This window comes from Anser brachyrhynchus (assembly GCF_964034855.1).
Source record: "Anser brachyrhynchus genome assembly, chromosome: 3".
NCBI lineage: Eukaryota > Metazoa > Chordata > Aves > Anseriformes > Anatidae > Anser > Anser brachyrhynchus.
The window spans coordinates 124262047-124288656 of NC_137696.1; the positions used below are offsets into that span (position 1 = coordinate 124262047).

A 26610-nucleotide genomic window follows, 5' to 3' on the forward strand; every position below is an offset into this window, starting at 1 on the left:
CTACGCACCACAAATAGACTACAGTTTCTAGTTCAAGTGCAAAGGGACAAAGATACCGAAATGTTTTTATATGCATACATTAAGATAAAAGCAGGAAAGATTAACATCTGGAGAATGATATTAACCCTTGTGCTGTCAGTGAAGCAACTGTGGGAACCTTCACTTGCAGTGCCTTCCCCCATTTAAAGAGCTAGCACTGCTATATGGTGTTTGGAACTGTATAGTCACACATACCTGATACAAAACTAATGTTTTAGGTAAATTGAGAGGCTGTCGGGCTCCAAAACACTGAGGCTATTAAATAAATACCTAGGGGAAAAAAAAAAAAAAAAGGAAAATGTGAAAATCCTTGTTCAAGACTTGAACATCTCTTACAAAGACGATCGCAGCCAAAAAACAGTCTCATGTGGGAATTTAAGAGAAAGTTTTTGGAAAACACAGTATGGAGAGACAGGAAGAGTGTGATCCAACAGTATTGGGGGCAGACAAGAACACAGATGACTGTGGTGCAATAAAATGAGCACGAAGAAGAAAAACTTCATGGGATCTAGAAGTGCACACACTGTAGATGGCTTGCAAGGTAGGGAAATGACGAACAGCAACCACACCACAACAAAAAGGTACCGACAAGAAGTGACAGCTTATAAATAAAGGCATTTAATTTAAAATTTATTTATAATGACCAACAGGATCTGAACTCAGAGCACCTCGCTTCGCGAAGGCTGCCCAGCCTCCAGGTATGGGACATTAAATAGGTGGCAAGGACTGCAGGGGGCACAGCTCGGGGTGGCCACTTGTCCAGACAAATGGGCTACTAAGGATTTAACTAGCATACACCCCTTTTGGCTGGAGAAGGTGGGATGCAAAAGCTACACTGAAAGCCTGAACCACGCTGTGAGGATATCTGCAAGTACACAGAGGCTTCAGTGCTGGCCCTGTTCTGGAAGTCTGTCCTCAGCATCCACAGGTGTGAGAGATAAGCAAACTCCTGATGTGACCAGCACAGCCTTTCATTTATCAACCCGATTTTAACTGAACTGACCCTTCATGTTGTTGTATTTTGCAACTCTTACGTAAATCCTATCACACCGCTGCCTATATTCAGGGGCAGGAATTAGGATAGCCCTGCCATCACCCAGATCAGGGCCTGGCTTAAAGCAATGCCTTAGAGACACACATACACCCTTATTTTTAGAAGTACCACATGCATGCAGCACTGCAGCAAAGCAGGAACCTCACTGAAGTCACAATTTAAGAGCCTGCCATGTAAAACACCAGTTAAACCCTGTTTAACTGGGTTTAACTGGGCTTCTAAGCCTCCCTTGTGCCAGCCACGGCGTTAAATCCAGCAGGGCACACATCTGTAAGAGCTATAAAAGACTTCAAAAGGTCCACCTTTCAAAAGCAAGGAGGGAAGAGAGAACAGGGGACAGGATGAGAAGTGCAAGGATTTATCCATACGGAACAATTATTTTCATTTCCCCATTTGAACGCATTGCTGAAGTGCTGAGGTGGGAAGGCACCTCTCAGGCCCCGTTCCCCACGCATGCAGTTTTCCAGCGCAACTGGCTCAAAAATAAATGCACAGGCACACGATGACCCACGTGGATTTTGGCTGGTTCTGGTGCAAATGGACTGCAAAACCACCTTTGACGACAACCTTTCTCAGGGCTGTGAGGTAGAGACACGCACTTTTTGGCCTGGTGGCTTCAGGAACCTGAGAGAACGTCGCTAAATTAATTTTGATCTGTGGTTGACTAAGGCATGAGCTAAGAAGTTAGTTAAAATGGGTTAAGCTAAGCTTTCAATTGGAAACTACGACTGCAAAAAGCTTAAGAACTGGTAAGGAAAAAGATCAACAGGATGGGCAAGAAAGAATCCAGATGCAGCAGAAAACATTAACTGCAGCGCCCCTGGTTTCTGGGCACTGCCGTCACGGACCAAGGCTCTCCTCAGGGGCTCTAAGCACACTGAGCTCAGCCCCAGCTCACCCAAAACAACACAGGAGGGTTTGGAAGAAAGCACTGTCACACAATCACACCTCACAAGTCACCGCCCATAACCCCTTCCTTTAATATTTACGAAAAAACTTACACTTGCAGCCAAAACGTGCTGATAGTACTGCAAAGAGAGCATGGCCCTGAGCCTGCAGTCTCTTCTCAGAAATAATTTCCATCAGAAAACTGAAGGGGAGTTCTGCTCAGTCAGTAAATTCGGGGCATTTAACTCATGCTGTTAATGAGAAGGCTGGCGTTAGGGACTTTGAGGGTAGGCAAGGAGACCAGAAGCACTCCAGTCCCACCACGGAGCGGTTTCCTATCCCCAGGAGACCACCACAAGCCCTGTCCAAGCCACCACTACCACGAAGGGCAGGAGGAAGGCTGCACGTAGGAAACTCTCAAATAAACTAGAGGAAGGGCCAGCAGCTCCTTTAGAAAGTAGACAGCAAAAGGCTGTCAAAAAGCAAACACAATGGAGAATTAAGTATGAAAGGACCTAGAACTCTGCTCACCTGTTAATTAAAAAAAAGGAAATTTCCTTGGTATAATTCCAGTTCAGTTCTTGCAAAAACCAGAGAGCACTCCCCCTGCCTCTAACACTCACTGTATCTTGTTTTAAGGACTCACCTTCAAAAAGCACTGAAATATAATGGAAGTTACAGATATTCAGCACTAGTTTTATTCCACACTCATAGATGTGAGCTCACGTAAAACACACAAGAGCCTTCATCAATTCACTGTTTTAATAGGTTTGAAAAAAATCACAGGAAAAGTAAGTAGTAAACTAACTAAAACTTTGACAGCGTAAAGGAGAGCTCCTTGAAGGCAGCTTTGGAGGGTTTAAAGAGGTAAAGCTTTGTGTTTCTGTTAGCTGGTTGTCCACAGGGTAAGAGGCAGAACACAGCCCTGACGTGCAAGCAAGACAGGCAAGGTCAGGGACAGTCACACTTCAGCTTTTGCTTCTCCCTTTCCATGAAGATGGCAACACTGGAAACTAAACAAACACTCCTTAAACTTCATTTCTGCTGCCATGTAACTCGTGCATTTCATGAGGGACAAAAAGAAACAAGCCTTCTCCAGCCTACTTTTCCCATACTGTTTAGCAAAATAGGGAGTAAAAAGATCTCCAGGAAAAATCAGGATTTGTAGGCATCCTGCCATGGCTGGAAGATCCGCAGCCCCTCAGAAAGAGTTCTTTCCTCACAGTGCGCACAAGCCATCGATAAAGGGATCCACAAAAAACCAGCATGATGGACAGGGAGCCATCTGAAGCAGAAAACAGATAACAGAAAGGAGAATCACAGGCTTTAAATCCACCTTTCTGAAGCGAGGTTCCTCAGCGTGGGCTGAAGGGAGGCAGCTCCATCGCATCAGAGCTGTAAGACTTGTAATATCCCAGCTGCAGCGAGGTGCTGAGTCCTTCAAGGAAGAGGAGAAGCAGAGATGGCCATCACTGCTTCCTGGTCACTGCCCTCCTGTCAGCTCGCAAGTCAAACACTTGCGAATTATGAGGCACATCGAAATCACTTGTGGCTTCAATCTGCCCCAGACATCTAACACTGCGTGCCCTATCCCACCCAAGAAGCGACCAGATGCTCCATTTTTAGGAAATGGGAGTTTCTCCCCCTGAAACCTGCATTTTTACACTGAATTGAATTGAAAAGACTGGAGATAACTTCACACTCCAGCAAGGCAAAGGCCTGAAAACAGCGTACCTGCACCTCAGTTGGGACTGCTGGTCATTAGCCAGGTTGTTTATAAAAAAAATGGAAAATGCCAGCTTTTATATATCATAGTTTTAATAATCTTGAATGGTACATCCTATGCACTGTATGCATAAAGAGGGTATGGAAACATGGTCTGCATTCAAAAGTGATTTAGCGAAAACAAATGAATTATCTTTATTAAGTGCATTGAACCTTGCTGTGTCCTCCACTGAAAGATTTTTGTATTTGTGAATGCATTCCGCATTGTGTGTCGTCCCCCCCCCCCCCCCCCCCTTACATTACAGGAGGGAAACGAGCATTTCTGCATCTACAAAATCATTTGGGATCTGAATTAGTTCAGTTCACAGACCACTTATCTGAATATACTGAAACGAAGAAAACATTCTCTCTGCACTGTCAGAAGGTGGCTTACTACTTCTTCAGTCTGGTTCCATGTGCTCAGCCAGCAGTGACCACCATCACTTCGCTGGTTTGGCTTTATTTGAGACCCTGGAGGTACAAATACACCGCCTAGATTCTGTTCAAATCCGCTGCAAGAAGTGCAGGCATTGCATTAGATGTCAGTTATATACTTACCTTAAACATATATATAAATTTTAACCTATTAAAATTAAAATATATATATATTAAAAAGACAATTCTTGAATCCAGGTTACAAACACAAGTTTAAAAGAGAGCAAGTGCAATTGCAAAGAGAGGGTGGAGATGCTTCACTGCCGTTTTATTAGCTAACTTAACCAACAATCTACTTCTACGCTTATCAAAGCTAGATGCATCCGTTTGCTATTAAACGGATCTGGATCTGTTCTCTGCAAACTAGGCAGAGCTTCCAGGCTCCAGATAAGCGGCGAATTTGGCCCTTCAGGGTCCTGAAGTGTCCGAGCAGAGGAATTTTAACACCTTCTTGGAGCTGTATTTAAGCTGATCGTCAGGGGAAACAGCCACAATCTAAACGGATGTCTTGGTGGGCAGTAAGGTCTGTGGAGGTGAAGAGCTGTCTCCTGCCTGTGTGCTTGTACCGTGCTTAGCACCTTGGGGCCCCAGCTCCGGCAACGCTCTCCAACTGCAATCACGTCACTCTAATCTTCATCTCAAGTATTTTATCAGCGATTTACGAGCAGGCTTAACCCACGTAAGCAATCAAATATGAAGACCTAAAAAACTGGATCCCAGTTTTCCAGTTATAGGAGCCTCGGGGCGGGGGGGGGGAATACCTAAAGAAATGACACGTTCCAAACCCAAAATTTTACACGGAGGAAGGGGAGGTTGGAAGGAGAGGAAAGAGATGAGCTTCCCATAGCACTGCAATGCCACAGGAAAGCGCCACGTTTAATGTAATCAAGCTCTACATTGCAGCCATATGGAAACAATTTCAGTCAATAAACAACTCCTGCAAGAAGACAGCAGAGGAACAGAAAAATCAGATACCGATTTAGCTAGGAGGCAGGAAAGCCATTGGCTGAGCTCAGAGGCTCGCACTGTAAGAAATATTTATGTCCAACAAAACAGCATACGTTTTGGAGTCTGTGTTATTTGTCTTAGACATCCACTGTGCCACACCTCAGATTTCAGGCAGCAGAAACAGCATTTTTTCCCTTTTCCACTGTACCTTTTCCAGCCTCCCCAATCCTCTGCCTCAGTTCTGTTCCCTTTCTTCCCCCTTCCAAATCTTTTTTCAAAGCCTATCTCTCTGGCAGGTTTCCCGCTCGATAGCCAGAAAGGAAGCAGACGTCCCAAACTTCAGATACGCGCCTGACCCCTTGGCGTTTTATCTGACTGGAATTCGCAGGTTTCAAAACAGGCACTTTCTCATGGAGCAAATCCTTTCAAACACCTACCTTAAAAAACAAAAACAGGGACAAAAAAACCTAACCTACATCATTTCTTACAGACAAAGGCATTTAAAGCAGGTTTGGTTTCAGGATCCTAAAAAGCAACATGATAAATATTGCCTAACAGAAAGAGACATCCGTGTACGCTGCAACACGGAGGGAGTAAAGAATCAGTTTGGGAAAGGAAAAGGGGAATTCAAGGGAACAGCCAGCAAGTGAGAAGGCAAGTTGCTATGAATAACACAGAATTTACCTGAGTGTGCCAGAGGGCTGACACCAATATTTATCGGAATTATGCCCGTGGAACGAACCGAAGGATAATTCACAAGTGTTGCCCCAAGTAGCCACTTGTAAAGGTTACGAAGGTCTTCGCTTCCACAATGCCATGAAATCTGCCAGCAGATACACCACAGCCTCCCCAAAAGCATTGCACTTGGGGACGTTCAGCAATAAACCATCTTAAGATGTTCCTCTTACTAACCAAAGTGCAAGACTGAAGACCTAGAAATTTATATAAATACCTTAAAAACCAGAAACTTTCTAATGGAAGAACTGTGAGCAGTTCTTTTGGGACAACAGATTTTCATCACATGAACTACCTTTGAATTATCAGTAATGGGAGATGAGTTCCAGCAAATCCTTTAAGAGGGAGCTATTTTAGATCAGCTAGAAAACACGCACTGACTTTTTGCAGTCTTGTATGGCTTTTCTCCTTTTTTAACCGAGGGACTCTGGGTCCATGCTGGGTGGATGTTCATGTTACAGTAGTGCTCAAAAAGGGGACAGAGCAAATCTGGAACGGTCAGCTGGGTACCAGTCCAGGCAAACCAACATAAAACGAGATTATCCCAGTGAAGAATTAGAGAACAGGGGCACCAGTAGTGCCAGTCAACATGTTTTAATGGGAAAATGTCTCGATGAAGGGCTACCTTCATCCTCTGAGATTACAAATGTAGGCTAGCAGAAGACAGTACAGGCACAGGGCGTACCTTGGTTCGAGTGGAAATCCACATCAGCTGCTCCGTATCGACTGGTGCTTTCTGAGAGCTGTCAGTTAGCCAGTTCTTAATCTACTTCCTGGTATTGCATCATGCTAATTTTTTTTTTGTCACTAAATTTAAGGTCTGATGCAGTTCAACATTTTTATCACTGCAGATAAAAATTTGTGACTGACACCACGACTATTGGAACAGCACGTTATTGCGAGGAGAGGGCAGCAAAAGGAGTCTGAAAATCTGGCTTAACTGCACTCAGGAAAAGCAAAACACAGCTGAAAACAAATTTATAATCTAAGAAATGCAAACCACAACTACCAAGGGGCAGACTTTACTAGGAAGAACCTCAGTGTGAGAGCAGGCTCACGAAGAGGATTTCCCTATGCAAAAGGGGTACCACGAACCTTTTAAATAGCTGCGTAGCAAAAGAGGTCATCGCACCTTGGTAGTTGGCGTGGATAAGAGGCAGGCTGGAACATTTACCATTTTTGGTTGCCACGATGTTAAAAATAAATGGAGACCATGAAGAATCACCGGATGATCTGAGTGCTGGAGAAAATGCCTCAGAGTGAGACTTAAAAGCTCAACTCTGCTTCCTTATCAATCGAGTAACTTGATTACAGAGTGTAAGTACCTCCATGGCAAGAAAGTAGGGGATACTAAAGGGCTCTAATCTTGTCAGGAAAGTCGTAACAAGAACCAGCGGCAGAAGTTAGACAAATTCAAATGAGAAATCAGCCACTTACTTTTAACAGTGAGATGGCACAAACTACCAGAAGTGATGAGTCTGAAATTACCAATCACGGACACTCAGGGCTGGAAAGCTTTCAAATTGTTTTTAGCCAAACATCAGTTACTGGTCTCAGTTTCAGAGTAAATGATTAAAATTTAAAGACTCGTGATATAAAGCATATAAAACATATCAGACAAGGCGATTTAATTGCCTGTTCTCGCCTTAAATTTTATGAATCTCCAATATGTTAACATCATTCTACTTCTATGGGTGAGGAAATTAAAGAGGGAGGAATAAGTTTCAAGTTCAGCAAGTTCCCTCTTTCTCAGATTGCTGTTCTTATCGCTACACAGCACTGCTCCATCGAGCAGACGGAGCCCCCACGAAATGCAAACAGACGGAGAAAAAAATGAGCATGGCGTCTGGAAACAATGCATAATACAACTTAGCTGAGAAAACTGGTGATGAACTACTTACCTCTCCCATCTGTGGCATGAAAAAAAGTTAGTATTAGCTTAAATAACACGTTCTTATTCTGTGTAAATACACTTATGTTATTCATGTTTATGCTATCGAGAGCAGCACGCACTAACACCCGGCCAAGAATCCTCAAATATTTTACAAACATGAAAACATCTCAACAGCCCTGAAAGGATTATATTCATATTACACGCTGGTACATAGGCAAGTCAAGAAGTTTGCCCTGGGTCATAAAATAAGACTTATGGCAGAGCCTAGGAATGAGAGCCCAGTGAGATCTCCCTGCCAGGAAGAACTTTCCTTTTCAACACTGGAGTGCTACTTACACGTCAGAGCTGCTGCATCCCAGTTGCTCAAACTCCAGAGCCCTGCCAGTTAAATCACAAAGAGATTGCTAGTGAAAGCTGACATTGTAATCAGAGAATCTGATCATGGCAGAGAAAGTGTCCAAAATAAAGGTCAGAATAAATATCCAAGGAGAAACAGCGCTTGTATTTTATGAACTAACTAAATGCTTTCTGCTTCCATTAGTATTACAGTACCACTGAAGAACAAAAAGCAGATTCAGGGCTTGCTTCAGAGCTCATAAGAAATGGGCAGTTCAAAATGCAGGAAATGACTATATGCTACACTTCCTAATTGATAGGACATAGGCTTATCAGAAGAATAAAACTGGCCGTTCACAATGCTCGCTGAAAAATAGCCCACAGTATTGTTTCGGCAGCAGGAGTTGTTTTATTGACCAACTTAGGAGTCAGTGGCATGTTTTCAGAAAGCGAAAAGAAAACACGGCTCCTTAAATAAGAAGTTCAAGAGTGGAGAGGAAACCAATGCCAGGAATTTAAGGCAAGCAAGATTCAGCTGGGGGTATTGAGAACCAAACAGTAATTAATATATTTTGCATGCCTGGCTTGCAAGTTACTTCCTTAGCCCAATATTAATACCTCATCTACCACCACAGCAGTGAATAGGATTCCTATAAACTTAATCTAGCCTACACAGACCCCTTGCACGTACAGAGAACAAAAGAATACCTCCTTCATGTATGAAGCAGGTAATAAAATTTGTTTTCCTCCAGCTGCAAAAGGTTCTCACGTAGATCCGAAAACACTCATCCCACCAGGCAACTGGAAGCAAGCACTTGCCAGCATGCTGCAGACACACACACGAAGCTGGGTCTCTGTCAAGTCACACACAGAAGTCTTTTGGTGTATGCGTGTACGTAAAACCTGATGAAGGGCTACGCTTGCTGGCACATTTCAGGCCAGCAACTGCACTAAAACCACCGTGAAATGCTGAAGCAAACACTCATCCAGAAACTCTGTAGGAGAAGGAGTTAACTGCCCTTCCCTCCATTCTGGGTGGCTGCACCGGAAAGATAAAGCAGCATACGCTCTGTCAGAAGCACTCCCCTACAGCAGTTCCCAGTTTGAAGAGCAGCCCAACTTCAGACTCGGCATGCAGCTTTGATTAAGAACTGGGAAAGGGAAATCTGCACACGGCCAAGTAGAGTAACCAGCCCCAGAGCATGTTTTGTAATTTGTAAAATTAAAAAAAAAAAGGGCACATCAAAACAGTAATTGTTCAGCCTTTTGGTGTCTCTGTTAGCATGGTGCTGAACCACAACTGGAACAAGGGCGCGTGGGCATCCCTGAGATGGATCTGAAGTCCGACACTGAAAAACTCCTATTAAAGCAGAAGAAAAGCAACGCAAGAAAAAGGGGCCTTGTGAGAAGATGCATCCCAGTGGTTCTTCTGGTCTGATATTTTTCTCCCTTTCTAAAGCAATAAACTTGAGAGAATAAGTGAGGATGACAAGTGTCAAACCACAGAAGTCACTGCAACATGGGAAATCGTCCCTTCGCTGTAAAAAAAAAAAAGCATCTCATTGACTCAGGTATTCTTATTGAGCACATTAGAAGACCGGGCAATAAATTCTGTGTATGGTTAACGTGTCAATATATCACAGGTGTAAGCGTGCAATAGGTGGGGAACAGAGGTAGCTGTGTACAACTGTCACTTACTCACTATCTGACCTTGAGCGAGTCACTTGGCCCTCGTGCCTCAGTTTCTCTATTTTTAAAACACTGATAGCCCTGTAAAGCACTAAAAGATTTACAAATGAAGGTACAAAGTATTATTTTATCGCCGAGTAGTAAAGGAGAAGGACAGTGGCTCAGCCGTAATGAATCAATCTGAAACATCAGAGCCCTACTCCACCAGCACACCACACAAGTTGCGGCCATAAATCGATCACTTCTGATTAGGTTAGGCTTTACGATGCAGTAATTGTGATAGCAGCAGTTTCATAACTGTGAAACGAGCACTTTGCTCAGCAGCACATTATGCAGGAAGCCTGCATGAACAACGACCTTTTTGGTCAGCCCGAAACGGCACTGAACAGAGGCATCCCAAACACAATAGACATTTTTGTAAGGTTATCTATCAGAGAAGCTTCTCTACCTGCTTTTATGGTCCCAGGCGAGCGGGAAGGAAATCAAACAATGCCATTTTTAAGAAAGACCAGATTTCAAGCTCGTATCTCTCTTTTCAGCTGGGGCAACGCAAAAAAAAAAAAAGATGTTTTTCAGAGTTGCAAGATGAAATTTTCAGTTGGCCAGCAACTCTCTGCTCCTTTCTGTGGACCACATGACTGCCTCAATACATAAGAGCATTTTTTGTGCCAGCTTGCAATGAAGACCACATAGTTAATAGTTTGCAACCTCCTTTCCCCCAGAAGATCTTCAGTGTTGAGTAAGAAAATTCCTCACATGATTTCAATGAGAGGGTTCACTTGTCAGAGGCTGCTTCGAGATAGTATCATATGTCAGGGAGGTGCAGCTCAGAGGAAGCTTTCCAACCCTGCACTTTCAAGGCTCAACTGAAAAAGAAAAAAAAAACACTTTGGGCTATAAAGTTGGAAACTGGAAGAAAGAAAAATAATCTCTAGATGTTATTTTTAAAACGTGGAAGCGAGCCAATTAACGAGGGGAGGAAGAAAAACTCCGATTAGAGCCCTGACAAACTCTGCTGATCACAGAGCGATTACCAGCTCTGCCGCAGACTCCGTGTAGGAACCTGAGCAAGTTAATCCCTCTACACCTTAGTTTGCCACCTGCAAAATGAAAAATAACACTTTCTTTTCATATCCTGTTATTCCTGCTTGCTTTGTTTCCCAAATTAAAAGCACTTGTCCAAACACTTACCTTTAGCATTCACGCTGGAAATTGCGTTCATAGCTAACATTCAATCAGTTTGCGTGGCTGAGTGTTCAAATACAAACTCTCAGTATGCTTGGCTAGCCAGCTGCCCTAATCTCTGTACGTTGCAGAAGGGAGCTTCATGCAATACAGCAATATCTGAATGCTAACCTACAGTTTGTTAGTAATCTAAGATATAAAGAACGGCTTTAGGGATATGAGTTCACCAAAAAAGATCTATTTCTCCTCGTTATCTCCTAAAAATCCCACTCTAATCATGACATTGGTCTCACTTCACTGATAATCCACAAGATAATATTATCAGCATAGGTATAATTAAAGGGGCAATCCCACGAGGGCCTGCACGCAGATCCAATGCCTGCTCCATTAAAATCAGTATGAAGTGAAATCGACTTCAGTGACTTTAGAAGTGTCAAAGCTGCATGAAGTCATCAGGAGGAGAAACAAAGGCATGCTCTTTTGTGGTAGGAACCTTATGTTGACAGCATCCCTTCAAGTGCTTGATTTCAAAACCTAAACTCTGCAGAAGATGAAAAATATTTGCCACAGATCCCAAAGCTGCCAGGTGAAATTCCGTGCTGCCACTGAAAGCTCAGCACAGAAATCGCTGTAAAGCAGAAGTTGCTTTCTTCAGATTCAAACGTGCTGTCATTTCAAGCAGATCTGTTTATCCTCTAACACACACAACCAAACGTCTTCAGAGATGCCTTCATGAAAGAGACAGTACAGGATTTTTCAATTCCCGAGTCTTAGTTTCATCAATTCTTGCAGTTCCCCTCCCAAACACCATATCCTAAAGACCCAAACTGCATCGCTGACATTCAACAAAGCGCAGTCCCAAAAGTTAATGACGGAACAACTCTGGAAAATCATGCTTATTATAAATAAAATTCAAAACAAAAAGCAAATGACAGAACTCCATCATCTTCCCAGCTCCAGATACCAAGGAGAAAACACGTCAGACACTTGCATGAGCTTACAGATTAGCAGTATAAAGTAAATGCTTCCTAATAATTTAACTTTACAAACACTGGACAGCCGTGAACTTTTAACACCCCTTTGAAAGAGACCACTAAGACCCACACAGAAACAGCAGCCTCAGAAGTAAGCTTTCTGCAGCAAACACTGGTTACTAATTCTACAGAATTACCAGATCGCACTACTAGAGAAGACGCACGTTTTCTAGAAAGGTCAACAAAATAGAAAGGAATTGCTCCTGACTGCTCGATAGAGTAGGTACAGAGATAAGCAGGCCTCATCCACCCAGGATCTGCTTGAAGATTTCCTTACCACTCTTTGAAAAGCCTGCAGTTTCACCTATGGGAGCACTCCTGTAACACAGCTGGCGGTCTGCATACCACAATGTCGTCTAGACCTGCTCGGAACGGAGTTGGATGACACAGGAGTAAAAATGCTGATGCCTGTTCGGGTGCTTGCACCGGTGCTAAAGGAACGATAGGAGGAACAGAGTGAAACACAAGTTCCTTGTTCCCAGCCTCATGCCCAGGCTCGTCAAACAATTCTGTCAACCCTACAGAAAAAGTTGTGGCTGTCACGGGGCTACAGAATAATCACATAAGGGGGAAGAGCGTTCCCAAAGCCCAGTTTTCAGACATCAAACCCTGCTCTTTCACTGAGCTCGGCGCTCCTATGGCATGCAGATAACAAATGCACCCCTGCACTATAATATTCTATCCGTTTCCCACTTCTCTCCTACTTCCCTCCCCCCATCTGTATGTCAGAAATGTTTTCTTAGCAATTTGGAAGAGAAATGACAAAAAGGGAGACGCAAAACACAGAAATAAATTAAGTTTGATCTCTGCTGTTGAAGGATTTGGCCCTAGCATGATGGGAGAAAAAAAAAAAAATCTTAAGAGTGATAAATCCATATATACCTACTCCAAACTACACCCGACATCCCAAGGGACGCGGTATAATGGTAAATAAATATAGATGCAGTTCCTACTAATGAGGCAGGGTACAGCAAGGCCAAAGAAAATGCAATCATCTCGGGGAAAAAAACTGCTCAGGACTCCTCCTCTCCCATCCATGGAGGAAATCAAATGCCAGCTGCACCATCCCAGGAAGGAAGCAGAGCCTGTACCTGATGAGCCCTGCAGAAATGAGCTAGTCATATCACGGGACACAAGCAGGCACTTCAAGGTTTTGCGAGCCCACAAACCGACTGCACAGCACCACTCCTTTCTCCAGCACACTATATTTTACACGCTATCCTTCATGCAAATGGCAGTTTTTTTCCTCCGGTTTCCTTTCCCTCCGTCCCCGTTTAGTTTGGAGCAGGGGCACGTAGCTAGCGTCTGTCAGATCTGCTCCGGCAGCCTTCTCCAGCGGGTGCCCTGGCCAGCAGCTTCATGCTTTCCTCCCCACAAAGTTTAAATCCTTCCAGCTGTAGTTCACGTGCATTTCGTACTTAAAGCCACTTATCTGTCCTCCCAACGTTACACGAGCACGAGAACAAATTCAGATATACCCGACTCCACGGACGAGCGGCAAACATGCTTACAATCTTCATTTCCTCTTCCTTCTTCCCTCCCCACCCCCAGAAAAAAAAACAGTTTTTGTCCCTAACAAGAAGGGACTAGGAAAAAACAGCACGCATGACCGAGGCTTTTCTCAGACCTATTGCAAAGGGAAAAAAAAATGCTCGCGAAGAAGTGCTCTGCAAACATACCATGAGACACTCTTAAAACAACTGAAAAAAAACCATCAGACAAAACTGGGGTTGAAGAACTCAGCTCAGCCTGTCTCGCAGACGTATTCTGCGCCGAAAAACACGCAAGTCTTGGGTTGTTTTAACCCCAAAACCGAGGGGAATGGGTCAGCAGCATTCCCTACCCCTTCCTCCGACCGGTCCTGGGGGGCAAAGGCGCCGTTCTTCGGGGAAAAAAAGACCCCGGGCAGAGGCAGAGAAGCTCCAAACCTCCTCTCCCCCATCTCCTCCCGAGAAGTACCGACCAAACAAGCCGTGACACCCCACCCAAGCTCTTCGCACACATTTGGGGGAACGATTTCCCTCGGGTCCCCCCCTCCTTCCCCCAACCCCCCCAGTTCAACTCCCCAGCAGCCAGAGCCCTTCGGACCCAGCCCAGGTCCCCCCAAGACCCCCTGGAGCCCCCCCCAGCGGGGTGACATCGAGATCCCAATCGGGGGGCCCTCCCGTGGCCCCTCTTCCACCCCCAAAAGCCCTGGAAAAGCCCCAGGAAGGAGCCCCCGGGAGCCGCGGAGCCCCCTCAGGCACCCCGAGAGGGAGAAAGGGGGGGGACAGAAAGAAAAAGGGGGGGGGGACAGGAGGAAAGGAGGGGGACAGGAGGGCCCCCACCGCAGCCTGTGAGGCGGCAGCAGCCCAGCCCCAAACTCAGCGGTGAACAGCACCAAAACAACCCCCCCCCAAAAAAAAATTAATAATAATAAAGCAAGCGGCAGGCAGCACCCACCCAGTCTGAGGGGACTCCGCCGCCGCGAGTTCGTCCTCCCTCACGCCCGGGGGAGGGAGGGAGGGAAGGGAAAGGGGGGGGGGGGGGGTTGTAAAATACGAATAAAAATAAAATAAGGAGGTCCCCTCCCTTCCCGGGGGGGCACTACCCAGCCGGGGGAACCTTCCTGCCGCCGGGGGGGGCTTCGGCGAAACGAGGACCCCCCCCCCCCCCAAACCGCGGCTGCAACTCCGAGAGGGGGCTGAGGGGGGCTGCCCCTACTCACCCCCCCCCCCCACCACCCCGGCCCCAGGATCCCCCTCAGGTCCTCAGGACCCCCCCCGAAATCCCCAAGATCCCCCCTCAAGACCCCTAGACCCCCCCTCAGCTCCTCACGATCTCCCCCCCTAAAGTCCCCAGGACCCCCCCCCCCCCCCCAAGACCCTCTCAGGACGCCCCCAACGACCCCAAGATCCCCCCCAAGTCCCCAGGACCCCCCCCAAAACCCCAGAACCCCCCTTCCCATCTCCTCAGGATCCCCCCCCAAGACCCCAAGACCCCCCCCACCCCGAGACCCCGAGACCCCAAGACCCCCCTCACGCACCCCTCGCTGCCAGGCGCTCTCCCCACAGCGCAGCTCCCCCTCAGGCAGAGCGGTACCAGCAAAGGGGGGGGGGGGGGGTCCCCCATACCGCCGCCCCCCCCACACACCCCCTTCCCCTTCAGCCCGCCCCCTCCCCTCCCCGCCACTCACCTCCGGGTGCCGGCGGCTCCTCCACCACCTCACCATTTAACGGCAGCCGCAGGGGGGCTGCCCCCCCGCCCGCCCCCGCCCCGGCGTGAGGGGAGATGACCGGGGGGGGTGCACGGGGAGGAGAACAATAGCGGGGGGGGGGGTCCCTCAGCTGCCGACGCCCCCTTCCCCAGCCCCCCCCAGGACGAGAAGCCCCCTCCCCCGTCTCGCTCCCCTCCTGCCTCCCCCTCCTCCTCTCCGTCTCTCTCTTTTTTTTTTTGGCTCAATCACACCAGGCTGACTGTCTTTGTCTGTCTGACAAGCGCCATGTTGATATCAACATCCAAGCTCCCACCTGCTGCAGCTGTGAGACCCTGGGACTTGTAGTTCCCCCCTCCCCAGGGTGACGGGGAGAGCCGCCGCTCGCGGACTACAACTCCCGGCGTGCCCCGGCGGCTCGGCACGCCAATGGAGCGCGGGGCGAAGCGCGGTGCGGACTACAACTCCCGGCATGCCTCGGGAGGGAGGGGGGTGGGCAAAGAGGGGCGGGCTCGGCCATGACCTCATCGTGGGCGGTGGAGGGAGGGGGGGAGAGGCGGCGGGACTACAAGTCCCATGATGCTCTGGGGGCGAGGCGGGGGGGGGGAGCAGGAAGGTGGGGGCAGGATTGTCCCCGTAAATAGAGCCGGGCGAAGCATGAAGCTGGTGAGCGGGGGGGGGGCTGGGGTCGCCCCTGGGCTGCTGGGGGGTGGAATCGGGATTTGGGGTGCGTTATATGGCCGTTATACAACAGGAGGGGGCGTTAAGTGGTTGGAGGGGGGGGGGGGGGGTCTCAAGCCCTGGCTCCCTGCCTGTGGGTGAGGGAGGAGGAGGAGGAGGATGAAAATGAGGAGGAGGAGGAGCAGCAGCAGCAGCTCGCCCCCAGCCCCTCACACGTGTGGCTCCCCTCAGTGTTGATCCCCCCAGGGCCGTGGCACAAATCCTGCTCCTCCTACATCCCTGTGCTGGTCCATGCCCGGGGAACCCCCTCTGAAGGGGGTGCTTCTCTAAAAATTCTTCCCTCCAGTCTTTTAAGGGGAAGATTTTCAGAAAGTACACAGCCTGTGTTGTTGCTCTCCCTTTTCAGCCCTTTTAAGTTTCCCAGAGACGTGGATTCAGCCGCTAATTTATTTTCCAGGAAGGATTTCCTCGTTGCAATTAAGGCGGTGCAGTTCTTAGGAGGTGAAAGCCCGAGCAGCTCTCAGGACATCCTAGCATAACATTTGATGCATTTCACCTGTTGTTAAACATAATCTCAGCTCTTGGGTGTGAGACGGAGAGGTTTGTCATGAGGAAGCTTTGTAGAACTGATCTTGGATTTTGGGCTTGATTTTAGACTTCCAGTAACTCCCCGTCTGTGGTGTAACTGTAAAATTAGTTCCTCAGGCGGGTGGTTGAAGGGTTGATTCCCCCATAATCGTACATATGTAATCAGGCTTGGCCTGGATGAACCCTAGCAGTGGGACAAAGCACTGCTGGATGTGACCGTAGAGACTGACGTAATTTAGGGAAAAACTGCAAACTTTCAATCAGACACCTTTAAATGAAGCCCGTAGTGGAAATGTGGACTTCTTTGATGTGTCTAGAGCCTTGTGTAGGGATAGAGAGAGGGAAAGGGCGTGGGGTGGACATGAGAGCTGTCTGCCAGCTCTATTACAACATTTTTTAGATCTGCATACGTGTTTGGGGAGTGGGGATCATAAGACCAGATTCTTCATCTTGTCTTTTGTCTGCAGTTACGACTGAACCTCAGGGCTTCAGGAGGGAGGAGCTGGGTGCTATGTCATCCTCTTTTCTCATATGTTTGGTTTGAATTCCGAACAAGGCAGAGGTAACAGCCTGCAGGCCTGATTCCAAATCCAGTGAAAATGCTGGACTCCCACAACTGCAAATGTGCTGTGGTCTAGGCAGGTCCAGACTCCAGTTGCTAGCATGGGATATTAGTATTGGAACAATGCGCTGCAGTATTTGTTGGCTGCAGTCACAACTCAGAGCACTGGCTTTAACTTGCAAAACGTGGAATGTTTTGGAGCTGCTGGCGTGAGACGTCATCTCTTTTCTCTGTCCCCTTGCCATCCATGAGATCACCAGCAGTGCTCTGGGCTGGCGAGCGCTCAACGTGAACCAGATGTCTGCTGAGAACCTATCGCTGCGAGGGCTTCAGCCCCTCATCTTCAGCCCTTTGCCAAACTTTCATCCCATTTACGAAGCCCCCCAAGGAAGTTGTGAGCCGAGATGGGCACATTCGTAGTCTTTTGTATATGTTTTGTGACTTTTCCATCGTTATTTTTTAATTAGGAGATAAGGCACCTAGTATGTTAGCTGCGCTGACCTTTAGTCATCAGGGAGAAAAAGATGGAAGAGAATAGATCGAAGAGCAAAAAGGACTTGCGATTTAGCCTGGTCAGGAGTATTATTTACTGGGATCTCTGGATCTGTTTTAACCAGTATCAGCTATGAACTGGGTAGGAGTAATATAAAATATCACACTTATAGTGCATGTAAAGATGTAACAGTGCAGGCATTCGCTATTCCTTGGATTCCTAATCTAAAATTCTAACACAGACACAGCCCTGGAAGTGTCACATGTGCAAATAGCTGTATAGCATATATGAGTTGCTTTTTTTTCTTCAGTTGCTTTATGTGAATCTGATAGAAAGAGTCTATTGACTCCCAGGAATCCATTTGCCATGGTGTGACAGCCACAGATATAGATTATTTTAGATGCTTTTAAAGACGAAAAAAGGAAGATTTTCCAGTTAGCTTGTAGATGTCAGGGTCACGATCTTACTCGTGATTCTTTAAAAAAGGGAAGAAAGTGTTTTGCTGATAAAAGCGGTGATATTTCACCGCCTTTTTGAATTACTGTTAGTTTAAAAGCTACAAAAATAATTTAGATTTTATTTTTTCTTTCTTTCTACGTACTTGGGTTTATAGCTTCAGTTGCCAAAGTTCTGGTCTGGTGAGAGCCTAATTTCACATGCGTATTTGACATTCACGAATAAGACACCTGAGCAGGTGTTCATGTGTACACACTTCTTCGCCAGCTTGCTATTTTAAGGTTTTCTTAAACTTTGGTAATAGCAGGCAAAAATGTAATGTTGCTCCGTAATAGTTAAGGCTGTATGAATTTAAAACAAAAGCCTGTGATAGTCTTAATTTAATATTTGGGGGTTAGTAGCGTCTTAATGTTTAAATATAATTTAAAAACATCTTTTTGATGAATGTGTGTGAATATTCTCCTTGGGAGTTGTTAATTCAAACAGTTGCAGTCCCGTGTTAGCATACCGTGAGCAGAGGCAGAAAACGAAGTGATTAATCTACCTTCTTGCCACCTTGTGAAGCGCAGAAAGCAAACGCGAGGTATAAACGACTGAGAGAATGACTGAGTTTTTAGTGCGGTGCGTGGACAACCGGTTGATATTTTTCATTTTAATTGACAAAAATTGGAATGTAAAAGCGAAGTTTGACCGCCTGAGAGTTACCGGGCTACCAGATGCCCAGACTTTGAGTTGCAAAAACTCGCGTTGGAGATGCAAAAACCTCCTATTCTTGCAGTCCCCGAAGAACCATCGAATCCCTCCTCGAGGAAGAGAAACCCTCACGCTGAGTTGGCCTTGCTCTATGCAGACATTTGTTTCTAATCTCACCTTTGAAAGGTAGCATTTTTATTCACCCCTCTTCTTATGCAGAGCTTCAGCTGCTCCTGCGCCTCGTTAAATGTTTGCCACTCTCCATACAAGAGGCGGCTGCATCTCAATGATGCCGAAGTGCCCCTGTACAGAACCTGCTCGCTGGCTCATTAAGCTTGCAAAGCATTTGGGATTTCTCAGTACACAAACTGTGCCATTCAGGTACGGTGGTCCATTCCCTGGTGTTTCCTGTTTGCGTTTTGCAAGACAAAAAGCAGGTGAGAGCATGCCCCAGGGCTGCTGCAGCGCACACACTGACGGCTTCCTCTGCTGAGCTGTGCCAAGCAGCCACAGGAGCTGTGGGCTGCACCTAGGTTGTTTGTTTAGGCTGGTTTCTTAAGAAATAAAACCTGTGCTCCTGCAGGAATTCCCTCCCTCCGTTTCCACCCCCAAGGAGTTTTCAAATTCGCTAGACAATTTCAGCCAAGTTTTGCCAGGAGGACTGAGTTCTGAAGATACTAATTTTCTAAGAGTGCTTTTTTTTTTTTGTGAAAATAGGTGGTTATTAGAGGAAAGAGATACTATAAGTGTCCTAAATTGGAGAGAGGAGCTATGTCATCCTCTTACCCTTGTGATGAGAAAACCTTGCCTGAAGAAAATCTGAACTTGATGATCCTTTTGGGTCCCTTCCAACTCGGGATGTTCTATGAAATCTGCCTCTTAATACCCTGATGCGGGGGAATTTCAACAAGCACACACAGTTTTGAGACAGAAATTCATAGGAAATCGGGTTTCATTCTAGCGTGTGTGAAACTGTATATAAAGAAGAGGAAAAAAGTCAAGTTTTGGGGAGGCGGCCGTGTTGGTAAAGGTGATGAGTATCTCATCCTCATGTTCTTCTTTCAGTACTGCCTGTCGGGACATCCAACCTTACCATGCAACGTGCTCAAGTTCAAATCCACCACCATCATGTTGGACTGTGGGCTGGATATGACGTCTACCCTCAATTTCCTCCCGTTGCCGCTGGTTCAGAGGTATGTTCTGTGGCCTGTAAGCACTTAGGCTGCGCCTTCTTGGGTTGCAGTTGGAGTGCTCTGCATGAAATGGTATATTGGAAGGAGTGAGGGGATGAGTACAAATGAACTGCATCATCTGATATCATAAATAGACTTTGTTCACTTAAAAATTCTCTTTATCAAAATAACGTCCTTTGGCTCAGTAGACGGAAGACATTTTATGGATTTATTGATTGGTTTTTCTAGATAATTTATTCTAAGCTTCAGTAAAGTATTGCTGCAACTGCTCAGCACAAGTGAGGTCACATATCTGTCATCTTTCTGGCTTCTTCATGCAAGATGAGATAAATGGGTAACTGAGATGGAGTGTGCAGAGCCCAGCAAGTACTGTTTAACCATCGTCTTCTCAGGCTTTTTGTCAGAGCACAGACTAATGCAAAGAAAAATAGCACTTAACCGTCCTTGTTAGTTGACTTGATAGCATAATTGTTCCATTTTAAAATTTAAATAAATAAAAGTGCAGTGCAGCTGGGCACAGGAATGGAACAGCAGTGAAATGAAAAGTAGTTTAGAAGACGATCCCAAGATCAAGACTTCCCGTCCTATGCCCTAACTACGAAGTAGTCTTCTCCCAGGCTTGTAAATGGACTTGAATATTCAGTTAGGGTGACTTATGTCACACATTAAATGGAACAAATTATGGAAATGGTGGCTTGGGAAGGTGGGAATGAGTAACTCCTGGTGACGTGAAGCTAGCAGGAGTTTTCACAAAAAGCCATTTAGTAACTTCGATCCAAAACGAAACAAGTGAGGCACATTGTGGGTTCAGGGGGGGCTTGGTTGAAAGGGCCAGAATGTGACTGGGGAAGAGAGTTTCATAAGCAACCTAATGAGCTTAGAGCAGTTGACCGGCACTTCCTATGACCTGTTATTTATGGAGAGGAAAAGCAGGGACAATGTATGCATTATTCTGCAAGGATGTGGAGATCCAAGATCTGCTGTAGGGTGTGCAATGGACGCCTTAAGACAGACTGGCATGATTGTTGATTTTTGTCCTGTTCCATAATGTAATTGCTAACTCCAATATTTAGGGGCAGTAGTAGATTCTGAGGGCATCAAAATACTTGGGGAAATCCAGGTACAGACAGAATTGCCTTGCCTTAGCTTCTCCCCACCCCCAAGAGAAAAAGGAAATAGAGAGAGGAACAAATAGCAAAACTGGGTGGTTGAACAAAGGCTTAAGAGGTTCTTTAGAACTGCAGGCATCAGTGCTTCCGGGGGATATGCCAGCTTTGTCTGCTGATAGCAGGCCCTGGGAATGAACAGCCAAATTGCAGGTCACAACCTGGAATTCCCCAAGTACCTCCAGAACGTCTGCACTAAAATGACTCAAACTCAATAAGAAAGAATGTCAGATTTGACCCCTAATGGCCCAGTGGAATCGGAGCAAACAGTTGGATTTAAATCCAATCAATCTTGTCGGTAAGGTGATTGAACGCCCCTTGCAGCAAGGATTGTCCTAAGCACATGGACTTGAGCAAGTCATTGATCTCTTTGGTGTTCTACAAAGCAGATGTCCTGCAGGGAGTTGTGGAAGTGAGTGAGAAACTTGAGGAGGAAAGTGGCTGCCACTAAAAAGTCCTTCTCTCTCTGTAGTGCTTATTGTAGTACCATTATATGTCTGGTCTCTGTTACCAGGATGTCTAAATACCTCTGAAACTCAAATGTGCATTATTAATGTGGACGGGTGATAGAGAGCTGACATTATCATCTTCCAGAGGAGAGACTAAAAGATGGACCGACTGCCTGAGGTCTTACGTGAAGCTTGTAGCAGAGCAAGAATTTGAAGATCTCAGGTCTCAGGTTATTACCAGCTGTATTTCCTCTCAGGAGTGCTTCTTCTTGCAGCTAGGCTGAGATGGGCCAGTGTGAAACCCTGACCGGAGAGGAGCTATGCTTCTCTCTGCCGTCTTTAAACCAGAGATCCCCAAAGTAGGATCCATGAACCACGTGGGCTCTGCAAGTCTTTATACGTGGCCTGCAGAAATGCCCCAGTTGTTACCTCTGTGGAGCATAAAGGTGTGATATTGGAGGATTTTTTGCTATGCAACTAGAGCCTGTGTCTTACCTGACATGGGACCTCCTTAAGCAAACATTTTGAGAGCCCATGCTTTAACCTCTAAGAGCGGAACGTGCTGTAGTGTTTGATTCATTAAAAGGACTGGACATTTTTTAGAGTTCTTTGCTCTTCGAAAAAAAGCCCATCAAAAGGTATTTAGGATTCCACCTTGCCTGGGAAATGGCAGTCCTTGTTCTCACCAGCCCATGGAGCATGTGCGAAGCACTGCAGTTGCCAAGCTCTCCATGCCAGTTCGCGTACTTTAAAGGAAGTTTGTCAACTGGAATTTTCTCCCCTGTACCAAAGTCAAATGCAAAACGGTGAAATGAACATGTGGGAAGCTCTTAACCTTTCCTGTCTAGCCATGACACACTTGCTCACATTATTTATGTGACAGTTCTAGCTATTTTGGATTAATCAATCACTCTGTTACAATGTCAAAACTATGTCGGCAGAAACCGTGTTACTTCTTGGCTTCAAGGTAGAGTCCTTTCTGTCCTACGTTGCTTATTCCACTTTGACCCCCGTACAGGAGCCATCTGCTAATTTTGCCTCTCTTGACAAGACTGTATGCTCTTCAGCGGATGCCAGCTTTAGCACAAGTCCATAGAGCTCTCTCATCATGAATACGGCAAAACCACACAGTAAGCTAAATTAGGAGGAGTAGGGCCAGCAGATCAAGGAAAGTTCATTGCTCTCGGCCTCGTGCTGGTGAATCCACAGGTTGATCCAGGTTTGGATTCCCAGCTGAAGAGGGAAGTTGAGAAACTGGAGAGGGAGCTCAGGGGGCTCTGAGACTGCTGGGGTTCAGAGCCGGTGACTGCACAGAGGGGCTGAGGAGCCAGGTTTGTTTGATCTGGCAGAGAGGAGGCTAAAGGAGGAGCTAATAGCAGTCTGCAACTACCTGAAAGGAACTTACAAAGACAACAGAGCCAAACTCTTCTCAAGTGACAGACAGCATAAGGGGCTAGTGGCCACAATTGCATCCTGAGAACCTCAGGTGGGACATTAGCGTCTCATTGATGAAGTTTTTCTTAGTCTAGCACTTTCACCCGTCCCCAAAGAGGCCCTAGAATCATTCTCCAGGGGTTTGCAAGATGTGGTGAAACAGAACTGTGACTGACCTGGTGTAGTGTTGGCTCCAAGATGTTGAGCTACAGCCCTGCAGGTGGCCCTTCAATCCTGTTTTTGTCCCTTTTCTGTCACGTTTGTTGCATATTGGGGTGGCTTGTTCTTGCATTCTCCCAACTTTTCCTTCAGCACTTTCACTTGCTCTGCAATAACTTTGCCCACCCCCTCAGTCTCCAAAATACTGAAGCTGTGCTTTTTAACATGTCAGCTACGAGCACATTTAGCCGCCTCATCTTTTATATCAACAGACTTCTTCAGAATTGCTCCTTATCCGCAAAAAAGAGTTACACTTTTCTGGTGTAGCTTCTCCTGCTGCTGCTTTATGACACTTCCTTCTGCTCTCACCTCTTACCTTCCATCTTCACTTCTCGAGTCTGTATTTCCCCCTTTTTCTCGTGACTTGATGGGGAATGCCAGCTAGGATTCGTTCTCTTATACTGATGTTATTCTAAACACAAGATTCCTCCGAGCCATTGAATCACTTCCTATTTTCAAGATCTTAAATTCAGAAGCCCTTACAGCGTATTCCCCTCTTGGGAGTTTAGTGCAAAACGCTTGCAGATTTCATTGCAACCAGGTTCTCAAGTTCTGTCTCCGAATTTTAACTTGTTGCAGGGCTTGGTTCCAGGTAGGCTTCATTCTCTCATTTCCTTGGCTTGTCTGGATTTCTGTGGGTATGCTTGGGTTTGGGTTGACGACGGTTTCAGAGCTAAATTATAGGCTCACATAAAAGTCACATGTCACTGAAGTATGGTGACATGAAATGCTGTGGCAATTCCTGCTGTAAACTCAGGATTACAATGTTATCCTTGAAGTGTCTTTATTAGCATTTTAAACTTTTTTTTCTTAAAAAAAAAAAAGAGGGCGGGAGGGGTGACTGCTGTTGCCGACTGGTACCAGACCTGCCAGCATAAAACCTGCAGGTCACAGCAAACCCTGCTTGCTCCTTTCTTCTTCCATCACAGGTAGACGCCCTGTACAGATGTTGGTGTGGGTCTTCAGGGTGAGAGCTGAGCATAAAACCGTGGTTTATGTGGATACGAAATCAAACCACCTGTGTCTATAAATGACTTGGGCCACAGTTTTCGTCTTTCCCTGCCATTGCTAATGTGACTGTTTTTCTGTCATCTTCTGTCCCAAGGCAGATTCAGTTTTACAGTGCTTTTGTATTGTTTCAGACATAAAGTTTTCTGCTGCCCTAATCCTTCTTCCATTTATACAGCCAGTTTCACCTAAGGCAACTTAAACAGTACTGAGCCTTTTTGAAATTCTCACCATAAATGACTAAAATCAAACTCCCTGCATGTGTCACCCTCTTTTTTTTTTTAAGCATATAAGTGTCATAATCATGATTTGTAAAAGTCATTTCAGTGAACACTTAAACACCATGAAACTGTCTGTCTGTTTTATGGAGATTGTTAGCTCCCTGAGACAGAGATGGCTTTCTCTTCCTGTATGACACCAAATAGAAGGTCTGTGCCTAATGAGTGATAATGGTAGAATTCATTTTTCAATGTATTTTTTTCCTCTCTTTTTGCAGCCCCAGGCTGTCCAAGCTTCCTGGTTGGGTTTTGAAAGATGGAAGCACATTTCTGGACAAGGTACTGTACTGATGGTTAGAATTTTCTTGCCATGTGAAAAGCCAACTGACAGATGAGGAGCTTTCACTACAGGAACAATACTTCCATGCTGACTCATCGCAAAGGTTTCTATGTGTACCGTTACTGGCCTTGGTGTCCTTGTAGAGCAGAACATTTTGAAACAAAATGCTAATAGCAACTCTGAGGCTTTCAGTCTTCAGAGGTAGGCTGGCTTTTTTTAAAAAAAAAAAAGCCTTTTAAAATGCAGAAATCATTTGTTTGAGTATTTTCTTACTTCGCGGAGCTCCATAAATAATAGTACTTTACCTTTGTAGAGTGCCTTTTTTTAATTCAACAGTCTCACTTTTCTGCCACTAAAGTTTCATAACTTGCTTGTAAATGAGGTTGGTATCGTTCCCTCTTTTAGACAGGAAAACCGTAAGTAAGTGAATGGTTTGCCCGTGGGAGGTCTCTTACAGAGGAAAAGCATGTCTTTGGCCTCTGTTGAAATCAACATGTGTTCTGCCGCTGGACATAGCAGGGAGGATTTTATCTCCAGCCTCTGAATTCTAAGACACAGGACTGACTCAGCTACATGAGAGACGCTTTTTTTTCTTTTTTTCCCCCTCTTTTCATTACATTAGTTTTGTAATGAGAATTTATCTGGGGCTTCAACCGAAACTAGGCACTGCAGCATTCAGCTTGATCTGCCATAGGGGAACAATGAACACAAAAATATGTCAGATGCTAGTAAAATAGGCATACTTTTCAGATGTGTGCAACAGTAGATATCGGTAGAGAAAATACTGTTTTAATAGACTGTTCTCCAACTATGTGAACATTAAAGGACAACAGTAATAATAGTTGCTTTTGTAGAGGGCTTTTGGGCTGATCTGATTTTTACAGGCAAGAGAGCTGAAGATTGTAGATTAAAGACCTGAGTTTTCTTCTCACTGGAGACAAAAGAAACTGTATAGGCAGCACTTCTGTTAGTAAAATAGTAACAGCTCTATTCAGAGCACATGCTAACGGGGAAGCACAGAGCTACAGAGGCTCAGTGGCAGGAATTGAGTTACCCAGTTCGAATGCCCTGGAATTTGTTTCTCCTGAACCCCATTCTTGGTCTCGGAGCCTTTGGATTCTGTTTTATTCTGACGAACGGATGGGCTGTCAGTCTATTTCTAAGCGATGTATTTACACTTCTGTGGTGCTGCTGCAGTGTGTGCACAGGAGAATCTTCAAACTTGCACAGTGTCAATGGAAATCATGCGTTAAAAATTCAAAGGCAGCATCTCCTACCTTCACCTTGACCGTTGTAACTGCTTGGAATGGTAAATACTTTGACCCGTGCTGGAAAAAGGCAAAGGAAAGAGTCAAAGGAGGATGTTTTATCATGTTGGGTGGACATTCCTGTTATAGCACTCTCTGGGTGACAGTTATAAAACTTACGTCCTGGAGAGGCATTGAAATTTCCTGCGATCTAGTTTTAATCATTTTGAACTCCCTTGAGATGAGGTTAGGAGACTTCTGCCACTAGATGTAATTGCTCATTCGTTATTAGTTGGCAGGTGCACTGTAATTATTAAGAATTGGATTCAATCTTTAATTCTATCAGTCTGAAGCTGGCTGAGACCACTCACTTTAGGAAAAGCAAAAGAAGCATCTGTGAAAGAAAGTGTGGGTGATTGCTAGCCTGTGATGCATACTAGGATTAGAGTTGAGAATATTTTTGTTTGCTATTTTCCATACTGAAAAATGTCACTTTTCCGTTGACAAAAACTTCTGATGTCAGCCCTTGAAAAAGGGGAAGAAAACAGGACTAGAGATCGAGTAGGGGTAAATATAATTAGAAGTGCCACATGGAACTTGAAACACCTTTTGGGAATTTATCAAGTGCTCTGAGACGGGCTAAAAATTGCATTCTGCTACTAGTAAGAC

The 26610-nt window shown here is 45.6% G+C and overlaps 2 protein-coding genes across 29 annotated transcripts in view; one reads left to right on the forward strand and one right to left on the reverse strand.

The window, feature by feature from the left end:
• The window catches only part of HMBOX1 (homeobox containing 1), a 119034-nt gene extending 103678 nt beyond the window's left edge, over positions 1-15356 (reverse strand). For 10 of the 25 annotated variants that reach the window (XM_080585740.1, XM_080585728.1, XM_080585749.1 and 7 more), the window contains exon 1: positions 15177-15355. The gene's annotated coding sequence lies outside the window, so the exon portion shown is untranslated. Of the gene's footprint in view, positions 1-234; positions 310-12278; positions 13046-14443; positions 14471-15026; positions 15093-15176 lie in introns of those variants that run through there. The other 15 variants (XM_080585732.1, XM_080585731.1, XM_080585741.1 and 12 more) reach the window with 8 other exon arrangements.
• Positions 15357-15749: 393 nt separating this feature from the next.
• Positions 15750-26610, forward strand: part of INTS9 (integrator complex subunit 9) — a 69110-nt gene continuing 58249 nt past the window's right edge. The window contains exons 1-3 of one of the 4 annotated variants that reach the window (XM_080587823.1): positions 15750-15860; positions 19733-19860; positions 24633-24693. In XM_080587823.1, the coding sequence (XP_080443949.1) occupies positions 15771-15860; positions 19733-19860; positions 24633-24693 (279 nt within the window). In that variant the 5' untranslated portion in view covers positions 15750-15770. Of the gene's footprint in view, positions 15861-18610; positions 18854-19140; positions 19201-19229; positions 19630-19732; positions 19861-24632; positions 24694-26610 lie in introns of those variants that run through there. The other 3 variants (XM_080587824.1, XM_080587826.1, XM_080587825.1) reach the window with 3 other exon arrangements.